Source organism: Otolemur garnettii, unplaced genomic scaffold (assembly GCF_000181295.1).
Source record: "Otolemur garnettii isolate 467f Iridium unplaced genomic scaffold, OtoGar3 scaffold00006, whole genome shotgun sequence".
Lineage (NCBI taxonomy): Eukaryota > Metazoa > Chordata > Mammalia > Primates > Galagidae > Otolemur > Otolemur garnettii.
The window spans coordinates 1,731,998-1,742,395 of record NW_003852401.1 but is presented as its reverse complement, the minus strand read 5'-3'; the positions used below and the strand labels follow the sequence as shown (position 1 = coordinate 1,742,395).

At 33.3% G+C, this 10,398-nt stretch overlaps 2 protein-coding genes across 2 annotated transcripts in view; one reads left to right on the top strand and one right to left on the bottom strand.

Annotated features, from left to right (window-relative positions):
• The window catches only part of IFT74 (intraflagellar transport 74), a 103,079-nt gene that overhangs the window by 25,295 nt on the left and 67,386 nt on the right, over positions 1 to 10,398 (top strand). The gene's annotated exons all lie outside the window — the stretch shown is intronic.
• LRRC19 (leucine rich repeat containing 19) lies at positions 2,424 to 6,124 on the bottom strand. The gene is made up of 4 exons (XM_003782845.1): positions 6,039 to 6,124; positions 4,380 to 4,893; positions 3,357 to 3,545; positions 2,424 to 2,752 (listed from the first exon to the last, which is right to left on the bottom strand). The coding sequence occupies exons 1-4, from the start codon at positions 6,117 to 6,119 to the stop codon at positions 2,424 to 2,426; spliced, it is 1,113 nt and encodes a 370-aa protein (XP_003782893.1). The 5' UTR covers positions 6,120 to 6,124.

Sequence of the window (10,398 nt, the reverse complement as noted above, 5' to 3'; positions counted from 1 at the left end):
ATATGGGCTAATCTTACTGGGGTTAGGTGGTACCTCAAAGTAGTTTTGATTTGCATTTCTCTGATGATTAAGGATTACAAAGTTACTTTCATATGCAATAAGAGGATGTATATTAACTAGATGGCTGACATCTCAATAACACACAGTTCTACCTTGACTCTACACATTCAAAAGGACCAGGAAATGTCATACCTTGAGAAAATAAGCATGAAGAGCTCCTGCTTTTTACTTTCTTCTCTTTTATTACCACTGTTTAGTGTGTTATGACCTTCCAGTTTAATATAGAAAACCTACTCATAATAAGTTGGTTATAGTAGATAGCCTTGCTACAGTACTACAACAATACTTAGACATCTGCTTTTAATTCAGTTTCATGTGCCTACTTGTGAACTAATGATTCTTTGCCAATTCTGATGTTCTATACTTTCTAGTTTGATATTAATCAAAATTAGTTGTCCTTTAAAAAATATGTAATTTTAATTTTGTGCCCATTTATTTTTCTTTATTCATATATTTATTTTATTTATATATTATAATTAGGAAATAATATTTTGGCAGAATAATACATTACTTAGAACAAGGTGCCTCATGTTTCTACAACTATCTCATTCTTAAAATTGAGATTTAAAACAAAGTATAATTGGTATATATTGAAAAGTAGCAAACCTAATACATTTATGTCCTTTATTGAAAATGTTTCTATAAATGTAAGCAAATAGATATTATGAATGAGTCAGTTTTTCCATTCCACAGGCATATCATTCTAAATACTTTTTATTTTCCCTAACTAGACATTTGAACTGAATTTACTGTTTGTGTAACTTTTAAAATGACTATTCTGCATACTGAAACATAGATACAAATTATTTTACCATTAAGTACATACACATTTTAAAAATTTTATTTGGGAGAAATGTGAACATACATAAAAAAAATATATTATACCTTTATGTACCCATCTCATAGCTCTATGAGCTCATATCTAACCCTGCTACCTCCACATGTCTGCTTTTATTCCCCATGTATTATGTTGAAGAAAATTCCAGCTATACTATTTCATCCATAAGTGTATTGCAGTGTTTTGAAAATACACTTAGCTCTGAAAAATATAAATACACTTAATTTTCCTACCTATGGAAAAGTAAGAATTAGAGAGTTTGTTACAATTTTTAATGCTACTGTTTGCTTCATGATGTTGTTAAAATTATAATTGTAGCAAATTGACTATAAGGAATTGACAAATAATTCACTTCCTATTAACAAAAAGACCCTTCTTATTACATTCTCAAGGCCATTGTTTTCTAAAGTATGTTGTTTGGACTATTAATGCACCATGAGCTCTTAGTAGATGTGCCTCAAAGAATGGGTTTTGTTGTCCAGTAAGTTCTAAAATTCTGAATACTTTGTTTTTGAAAAATCGAAGAGCAGTTTAGATTAGTAAAGTTCTAGATAAGTCTTGTATTAAAGAATCTTGTTTCACTTTGTTTAAACCCAGTGTTTCCTGTAGTAATTTGACCATGTCAAATTTTTCTTTTATTGTAAATACTTATGAATGTTTCTTTAGAACTTAATATTCTAGAAAAACAATTTGGAAATCATTGCTCTATTTGCTAGATAGGTAGAAACAGCTATCCATAGACCACCTAAAGATTTCTCAACTATAGCAAAGATCCATATGAATAAAAATCTCTCAGAGAGGTGGAAATGGATATTTTCAAAAATAACATTCATAGATAATTGTAATGTTCACATTGGAAGCTACCATGATATTAAATTGTAGCCATCCTGCATTATGGTAACAGTCTTTCTGTATGACCAAAATCAATAGTAACTTACTAGGGATTATGCCTGAACATCATGCTTGTGCTTTAAATTGCTACTAAACTTTAAGAAAATGTATTTGGCAAATTCAGGAAGCATTTAAAAACATATTTTTCAACTCCATAAATTCACTCTATGGAACATAAAATCAATCTTTATATATTGTTTAAGTTCTGTTCCTGTCACTTTGACTCAATAAATCCAAAGCTTTATTTTATTGCTGATTGGAACTTCAGCATAACTTAATATGTTAATATACAATAGATCAAATATTTGCATTAATATGAGAATCCATTCATTTTAATTAATGAATAATTTTACTTTAGATCTTCTCACTGGCCCATACAGTCTCCTGAATACTGCTGAGAATAGTCATGCTTAGTATTGTGGACTAACCGTGTAACTGTTGCTGAGGAGTGTCAGTTACTGCATTTGGATCTGCTTGCTCAATACAATGAGAAAAACATAGTTTTATGACATTTATGTATGTTGTAATTAATACCAATGTCTACTAGCTATAGTTTGGTATATCTCATATCAAAATCTCCATGCTTAAACTATGAATAGACTAATAACATTTGTTTAATTAAACAATCAGAAAATTAATTTTCTTCACATAGTTCGTGGGTATCTATATATTTGTCTTCAATAAACCCGTCATCATCTACCACAAATGAGTGTAATCGTTCAAATATTACTGTAGTGTCTTCAGGGTTTGTAGCTGATATCTGTGAAAAAGAACTTGGATTTCCATTAAAACTTTCATTGTAGGTTTCTACTTCATGCTCTTCTAGGCGATGATGATTGTAACTAAGCAGAATGTTATACCATATTGGACATTTGATAGCAATAAAGATGAGGAATGAAGTCATCAGTACAGTGACAACAACACCAACAAGGAAAGCCCAACTTTTCCCAAGAGGTCCATGTTCTTAAATGGAATAGAGAGAGAGAGAAAGAAAGAATTTGTTAAATTGACAAAAATAAAATATTCACATCCTAATACTCAGCAATATTTGTATTAGAAATGAAGGCACATTATAGTTTTTTTTTCAGCAAAAGCTACTAAAACTATGATAAATGAATAATATTTTGTATTATGGTGAAAGAATACCTTTTTTCAAAATAACTACCTGTCTTTGCAGGTATTATTACCTATTTACATAAGATTTGTGACTTGACTACAGCAGTTTCTCAACCTGTGGGTCGCAGCCCACAGGAACTATGTTAAAGGGCCACAACATTAGGAAGGTTGAAAACCACTGTTTGACTAGTTAGAAGGAAGGCTCAGAGAAGTTAAATAATTTGCATAATGGTGTTTGACTGGTAGCTAGCAGAGAAGTCTAGTATTTTGTAAATCTTATGTTGCAATAAGGAATTAATCTTTTACGTTCCTTATAGAAATTTAAACTGGAGAAAGATAATGAGAACAACCTCAGTTTATTTACTATACTTCTATCAATATTAGTGTTCAGTTCCAAATAGCCCTGTGAGCATGAAAAAAAAATTAAAAATATTCACAATGAATTCCTTACCTGAATCTCTTGTTAAGTTGTTCAAAGAGCTATTAAAGGTTGAATTACTCATGGACTGAAAGTTAATATGAAGATCTTCAATTATAGGTGAAGGAGATTGTGAGTGGCAGTCAGACTTAAGAGGTACTGTTTTGATATTGTAGCTCTTCAGCATATCTGGGTACCTACACATGGTGATGTTTTCATTTTCTAGTAAATGAGAAAGAATAAATTAAGATTTATTATAGAGAATAAGAATAGCTAACATTTTATAATTATTTTTCTCTACTGTCATTAGTATTATTTTTTTGAGACAGAGTCTCACTATGTCACTCTTGGTAGAGTGCTGTGTTATTATAGCTCACAGCAACCTCAAACTCTTGGGCTTAAACGATTCTCTTGCCTCAGCCTCCCAAGTAAGTGAGACTACAGGCACCTTCCAAAATGCCCAGCTATTTTTCTTTTTTGTTGCCGTTATCATTGTTTAGCAGTCCGGGGCTGGGTTTGAACCTGCCAGCCTGGGTGTATGTGGCCAGCGCCCTAACCACTGAGTGACAGGCGCCCCTGACAACCTTTCGTTATTAAAGACATCATAAGAAAGAAATTCTTGTATGTGCCTAGCAACACAATGATAGAATAATACACATTTCTGTTTATCATGTTATAAATACAGCTTTAATGCAGTATCTGTTTATTGTTCAGTTATTCTATGCTAAAATTATGGTTAAGGTCATAGTTACAATCTGGATTTCAGACAGAGCAGAGTTTGCTATACACCTACTTTCTAGAAAGTACTTTAAAAAATTACTCTGATGTATATTGACTTTGCTACCTTAATTCATGAAGTGACAGTATCATCTCACATACATAGAACATTTAAATTTTTTCTCTTTTTTTCTTGTTTGGGTGTGGGAAGGAAATATCTCTTTAGCAATTAGTTTGTAGTATTTTCCCCGTTTACCTTAAACTGAAGAATTGCCTTTTCTTTAAAACATAAGAGATTTTCCCATTTTGGTTTTATTAATTTAAATTATAATAGCTTACCTAGTGTCACATGTGATGTTTTAAGCCAGTTCTGCAAACTGAATAGTCTACAAGAGCAGTTCCATGGGTTTCCATATAAAATTATTAATTCCAGATGAAATAGTTGTGGTACTGCAAAAGAACTTATCCAATTGCCATGCAGATTCAGAATTTCCAGGTTTCTCAGAGGCACAAACATATTAGTATTCAGTTGTACTATTTGATTTTGACAGAGATATAACTGTTTTAGTTTACGTAAGCCTACAAATGCACCCCGTTCAATTATAGAGATGGAGTTTCTACAGATATTTAAAATTTCTAGATTGGATAGGTTACCAAAACTGTTATTATGTAAGATAGTGACATTGTTCTCAATTAGATAGAGCTCAGTGAGTAAAAAATATGTCTGCAGAACCCTTATGTCAGTGGCATTCAGAGTAATATGGTTATAACTGAGATCAAGTACAGTAACATTTTTATTAATAGTCACTGGAACCAAAGAATAATTCCTTTCAGTGAAATTACATTGGCCTTCCTAAAAAAGAAAAAAATAAAAATGCATTAATCAGGAAAAATATTAACAGAATTTCCCCCCAAATATCACATTCAAGCACTTAGACATTGGAAGCAAATCATTTTGGGAAAAAAATCTATCCAAAATTTTGGTATTATAGTGTGCCAAAAGTAGAGCATATGTTTTTCTTTCTTTATTGAGATGAAATGCTGAAGATTCAGGAAATTCTGACACTTATAAACAGAGATTCTAGTATCTAGTTGGTTGTATAGGTATCTCCCAACTGTTATTACATAATGATTCCAGGAAGAATATTGGTGTATTTCCATTTATACATGTGGAAATACATGATAAATAATAATTTAATATTTCAGTGTGCAAGATTGTATTTATAATGAGGAAATTATTTAAAATTATATAATTTTTAAAAATAATAATTACTAACATTACATGTAGGTCTATTAATAATTAAGAAATAATACCCAATATATAATAGCTCTCTAGGGATAACAGTGCAAAGTTTTGTTTTTTAAAAGGAAATATTTATCTTATCAGAAATGGAACTATATATTGAATTTAAAGAACCAGGAGACCTGAAGTGCTTTCTTTCTGTGGATGTAGAATGAAAGAAATATTTCTTGTTTTTACTGAATGGTAAGAATAAGTAGATGTAAGAATAGTTCATGCTTCCTATCATTGGTGCAGTAGTGTCACAACAATAATAATGCAGCAACAATTTCCCTTATAAATATGTTTTTTTAAAAAGTTTCTTACATTATCCTGGTTTTTGTCTTGAAACTAATCTCTGATTTATAGTGAATATTTTCTGTTCATTGTTTAGTTTGTCTATGTTAATAAAGATTTTATGATTAAGATTATAAAATAGGATTCTAGGCAGAACATAGTTTGCAGTTAAAGTAGAACACCTGAAAATTCACAGATTTCTCCTTTAATCAATTTTTAAGGAACTCAGTTTAAAGAAATGAAAATTCAAATTAGAAGCTGGCTCAAATCACAGATTTTGAATATACACAGTTTAAAAAAAAGAGTTAATTTTGATAGCTTAGATTTTCTTTACTATTTTTTATTCCTTTGGGATATTTTACTAAATGTACAGAAAGTATACCTTGGAAAACATTTTTACTGCAGTGATTGTAAAAACTTACTGTTATAGAAGTCTGGCTTTTGTCTGGTAGTAGTAGAATGGAGAAAGGCCAAAATAAGGTCGCAATGCATATGACTTTCATATTGCAGGCCTGATAGAGAAGAGAATATTTTCATTTCAATAGGAGACAAGAACTTGAGGTTTGGATGGCATTCTGATTTCCTGTTTTTCCTTTTTAAATCTGCTCTTTCTTAAAATACAGAAACTGAAACAAGATGGCCATTCACCATCTCTACATTGTGGAGAATGAGAGACTTAATATTTTCAAGTCTTATTAGTTCCTAGATCCTTTGAAAGGAGCTTGAAAGCCAGTTGAAGTGGTTGTACATTTAAAATTTTTAATATATAAATACACAAAAGAAAGTTCAGAAGAACGTATATGTGCACGTTTAAGTGCTTATATTGCTAATTCTTTTTTTTTTTTTTTTTTTTTTTTTGAGACGGAGCCTCAAGCTATCCCCCTGGGTAGAGTGCTATGGCATCACGCTCACAGCAACCTCCAACTCCTGGGCTCAAGCGAGTCTCCTGCCTCAGCCTCCCAAGTAGCTGGGACCACAGGCGCCCGCCACAACGCCTGGCCATTTTTTGGTTGCAGCCATCATTGTTGTTTGGCGGGCCCGGGCTGGGGATTCGAACCCGCCACCTTAGGTGTATGTGGCTGGCGCCTTAGCCGCTTGAGCCACAGGCACCGAGCCATATTGCTAATTCTTTTTGTTAACATTATTCATTTTTGAGACAGAGTCTCTGTCACCCCAGCTGGAGTGCACTAATGCAGTCATAGCTCACTGTAACCTCCAACTCCTGGGTTCAATCAATCTTCCTCAACTTGCTAGGACTATAGGTATGTGCCTCCATGCTTGAATAATTTTTAGCAAATATTTTTTAGAAATGGGAGCTTGCTATGTTGTTCAAGCTGGTCGTGAACTCCTGGCCTCAAGCCATCCCCCTACTTTGGCCTCTCAAAGTGCTGGGATTACAGGCATGAATACTACCTTTATTGCTACTTCTTGATTTTCAATTTTTTGGCATTATCTGTTGGTGTTATTTGTTAATTTATAACTGTGAGATATCAGAATCTTCAGTTCTTTTGCAAATACTCCCTACCTTTATACCTAAAACACATCAAACATGTACTTTATCTTCATCTCCTAACATAGTTACTTGCAATTTTGGTTAGAGGAATGTTCAGTGTTTATATTATTCAGTGTTTACACTGCCCCAAGTGTATAAAAGCTGTCACTGATTGAACCGTGTAACAAGATTACTTTTCTTTCCTGCACACTTTGTCTCCCTCTAAATTAATTGTACTTGTTTTTTTCATGTGCTTAGTTTTCAGTTTTTTTCATGAACTTATGCCCAAACTCTCCCCTAGCACATCTTTTATTTATGTATTTTAGATATTTAATCTGTTTCATCTGCTTTAAAAAGTCTCTTCCAGAGCCTGCTGCCACGTTCTTAATCTAGAGAAGCTAGAAGACCACTAAGTCTTCTATACAGCTGTTGGCTTCCACTCTCATCAGAGAGATTCTCTTTTGCTTTTGTTACCGGATTCCTGTTTTCTAAAATGCCCTTTGTTGGTTTATTGCCTTGTTTCAATGGAGTTTCCTCAATAACTTCCTGAGAAGGTACATAGAAGGGAAATATTTCTAGACCTTGAAAGATGTTTTGGCTAGAAATAGAATTCTATGTTGGAAATAACAGTCTCTCAAAATGTTGATAGCACTGCCCTATTGTCTTTAGGTCTATAGTATTACTGTTAAGAACTGTGATGCCATGTCACTAATTCTTTATACTTTTATGTAACTTGTCCCTTTCTAACCCTCAGCTGTTAAAATCGTGCTATATTCTGAAATCTCATGATACTGTGTCTTTGTAAGATTCTGTTTTCATCCACTTAACTGGGTACTCGGCCAGCCCTTTCAATCTATATATCTCTCAGTTCTAGGAAATTTTCTAAATTATTTCTCTGATTGGTGTTATTATTTCCTTCCTTCCTTCCTTCCTTCTTCCTTTCTTCCTTCTTTCCTTTCTTCCTTCCTTCCTTCCCTCCCTCTCACTTTTCTTTATAGAACTAAATTAATTGATTATCAGACTTGGAATTATTGTCTTATATTCTTTTATCTTTACTTTTATCTCTGTTTCTTACTCTGTTTTCTGGGAGACATCCTTGTCTTTATCTTCAAACTCTTTCATTGAATTTTTCTTTTTCCCAACTTTTTGAAACTCTTTTTGAGGGTTTGTGTGTGTGTGTGTGTGTGTGTGTGTTTTTCTTTTTTTGGTTCTCTGAATATTTGCTTTAGTAGTATCCTATTGAATGTTTTTCCTTTTGTAATTTTTTTTCTTGAGTAAACTCTAATATAGTGTCCTTAAGTTGTATTTTTTTCAGTTTATTCTGGACAGTGTTCTTGAGGCTTTCTTCATAAGTCTGTTAATATTTTGTTTGGAGCTTAGGTATGAGAGTAGGAAATTAGTACACTGGTGGACACTGCTTTGTGTGAGTCTTGACTTCAGATCTTACTATAGGGTAAACCTGTTGGACTCTTTTCTTGGAGAATCACTAAATGTTATTGTTATCTTTAGATCTTTTTTCTTGGGCTAGTAGGGTTCCACAGAATGATTCACAATCTGTTATGATAAGGCCCAGTGGCCGGCATTGCTAAGTGGTAGAAAAGGGCAGGTTTAGTGTGTAAACTTTAACTTAATCTTAACTTGTACATATTCACTTGTACATACTGCTCAAATCCCATTTGTTTTATTTTCTCCAAAGGAAAAAAATCCTGGTATCTTCTACTAGAGTAAGGGAAGAACATTAACTGGCTGGCCATGGTGGGGAGGAGTTAGCTCCTCTTGCTGTACTTCTGGTATACTTGGTGATACCAATTTGGGGGCCATTTAGAGTTTCTGCAATATAATTCAGGTGGCCTCTCAGCTTTTCCCACTGCCAGCTTGGGAAAATTTTGCTTTCCTGGTCAGTTTCCATTCAACTGTTAGCTTTCTGGTTTCTCTGTTTTATTGCTGCCATCCCCTCTTCCATTTTTTTGTCCTCATAAGTTTTTGTCCTTTTTAATCTTTTTTTTTTTTTTTTTTTTTTTGCAGTTTTTGGCTGGGATCAGGCTTGAACCTACCACCTCTGGCATATGGGGCCAATGCTCTACTCCTTTGAGCCACAGGCGCTCCTCTTTTATCTTTTATTTTTATTTTATTCAGGTTTTAGACAGAATTCCAAGATCATCCTATCTTTTTTTTTTTTCTTACAGAGACAGGTGGCAAAAAGGAAATGAACATCCTGTTCATTTCCATCCTTTACCTGGAAATTGCCATCTTCTTGCTAAATAGTTACTTTCTTTTTTTGAGACAGAGTGTCAGTATGCAGCCCTCAGTAGAGTGCGATAGCGTCACAGCTCACAGCTACCTCAAACTCCTGGGCTCAAGTGATTCTTTTACCTCTGCCTCCCAAGTAGCTGGGACTATAGATGCCACCATAAATGATTACTTTTCATTTAATGATTTTATCTATGACATTGATATTTCTTGTTCTTTACTCTGTTTTCTTAAAATCAATATTAAAAACCATGTGCACATAAATTATCTGTTTGAATGGATACGAATATATCCTGTCATCTACAGAGGTCTGCTAAAATAGTCTTTTGATCTTCTTAACAGCATTTGTATAACTCATTTTTTATGGGTTTTTTTTTTTTTTTAAGGAAAAGTGTATTCCATTAGAGGAAGTAGAAAAACTAATCAGAGAGTGAACAGGATTACTTTCAGATTACTTTATGTGTCACCTCAGTAGCAATGAGGATTTTATTGCTATTTCAATGCTGGTCTAGTCAATTTTCTCATTGCCTTCAATTTGTTGATCTGTGTATGCTTATTCCCCTTCTACCTTCTTTCCATAGTTGAATTGAATTTGTTAAAAACAAGCAAACAAACAAACAAAAAGCCACTCTTCCATCTAGATTTTATACAAATTGGATGCAAAGCTAGAAATGAATTCAAACTATCACTTATTCTATACCATTGCCCACAGAGGGGTATGCCTAAATCATTTACAAAAGGTAGCTTACCTGTGTTTAATGATCTTTAGAATAGGTGTGAAGCCTCTTCAATGGCTTGTTTCAATATTTGTCAGTGGTCTGAAGTTCTTTCTTATATCTCTGGTGGGATGGACAGGTAGGTTAGGGGGATGTGCCATGGGGTTGGTTAAAGGAAGCAAATAGGCTACAAAGAAAATAAACTGGATTTAAGTCAAAAGAGATGGGAAGTAGAAGCAGGTGAGAGGGTAATGGGGATGAAGCAGGACTGTGAGCCTGTGTGGAAGTGGAGATGAGAGGATGGTTTTTGTTTGTTGTATTTAT

Bases quoted from the DNA above. Each gene is read 5' to 3' on its own strand.
- LRRC19 (XM_003782845.1), bottom strand. From the start codon at position 6,119: ATGAAAGTCATATGCATTGCGACCTTATTTTGGCCTTTCTCCATTCTA. The intron at 3,546-4,379 runs GTAAGCTATTAT...CTCATTTACTAG, and splicing joins AACATCACATGTGACACTAG to AAAATGAAAACATCACCATG. The intron at 2,753-3,356 runs GTAAGGAATTCA...ATTCCATTTAAG, and splicing joins CAACTTAACAAGAGATTCAG to AACATGGACCTCTTGGGAAA.